Here is a 1,395-nt window from a genome sequence, read left to right on the forward strand (position 1 = left end):
TACAAGTAAACAAGCCTATGCATAAACGATACAAAGTATATTTGCAACATACGGCATAAAACAGACAACATACCGGTAATAATTCACGCGCCACTTTGGTTCCATATATGGTGCGAATGTTGTCCAGCCTTGTAGCCCCCTCATTAGTACGCACATCACTGGTCATCTCACCTTGCTGTAATGCACAGGGTAGTACAAGAGTCCGAGTTATTTATAGAACATGTATCATATCTGGGCTATATATAGATCACAGCTATATATAGATCACAGCTATATATAGATATACATCTATCAACAGTCACTGAGCACCTTCGCTCACGCACACACCTAGTGCCATGCGCTTTGTTCGTCTGCAATTAATATATCATCACGCCCTAACTCTATATAGATTCCTAACCCTAAACTCTAAAACTCTATATATACTCCTAAACCTAAACCCTAAAGCATGTCCAGCAAACAAACTCCAAACCCTACAACCTACACTCTACAACAGGCCTCTACGTCGGTATGACCACTGTGAGACTACCAATCTCCCATGTGCACTATTCACCTACACAGACACTCATCCACGCGTAGCTGATGGATAGGTTTTATGGTTTGAGGTTTTAGGGTTTAGGATTTTAGGAACAAGCACGTAGAAGGTACGTATACAGCTATATATAAACACATGGCGTGTATATATACAACTATATATAAACACATAGCAAACACCTTCGTATGCCACACAGTCCCATACCTTCTTAACGCTAAAGGCCACCCCTGCGTTGTGCACTGCATATCGTGAGATGACTTCGACTATGCGCGAGTACTCGTCTGTGATTGAACGCAACGCCTTCCGCCGCACAGTCATGTTATAGAACAGATCCTCCACCTGCATCACCGGATAGGGTTAAAAAGATCAGATTCGCTTGGATACTATTTATAGAACTCGCTCGCGTGGCTCCAGGCCTCGAGCCATACAGTCGTGTGGTAGAGCAAATCCTCCATCTGCATCATCAGATGGACATCAAACTCAGATTGGGTTTACCTGAATTGTCGTGCCCTTATTACCAGCACAGATTAAGTCTCTAAATCATGGTTAACGACATTAAAAATACTCGCATCGGTCGCATCCCAGGTTTGTTGTGCCCGTAATACCAGCATAAGCCAAGTCTTTAAATCATGATTGACGACATTAAAAACAATGGAATCAGTCACATACCAGGTCTGTCATGCCCTTAAAACAATCATATTAAAGACATTATTAACACTCGAATCGGTCGCATACCAGAATTGTCGTGCCCTTATTACCAGCACATGGTTTTGGGTCACTGTTTGCTCCAGGTTTCGCGCCCACCAAAACGCCATCGCTGTAGATGGCTCTGTTGGAATTGTTGGGGTATATAGTTGAGAAAA

The 1,395-nt window shown here is 42.9% G+C and overlaps 1 protein-coding gene across 1 annotated transcript; it reads right to left on the minus strand.

Annotated features, from left to right (window-relative positions):
• Nucleotides 1-73: 73 nt before the first annotated feature.
• Nucleotides 74-1,213, minus strand: SARC_16211 (hypothetical protein; the record flags this gene model as incomplete). Its single annotated transcript, XM_014289679.1, has 3 exons — nucleotides 74-175; nucleotides 737-871; nucleotides 1,202-1,213. Coding segments are annotated over 3 exons (249 nt in total), but the record flags the coding sequence as incomplete, so codon positions are not given.
• Nucleotides 1,214-1,395: the final 182 nt, after the last annotated feature.

Source organism: Sphaeroforma arctica (assembly GCF_001186125.1).
Source record: "Sphaeroforma arctica JP610 unplaced genomic scaffold supercont1.7588, whole genome shotgun sequence".
Classification (NCBI taxonomy): domain Eukaryota; class Ichthyosporea; order Ichthyophonida; genus Sphaeroforma; species Sphaeroforma arctica.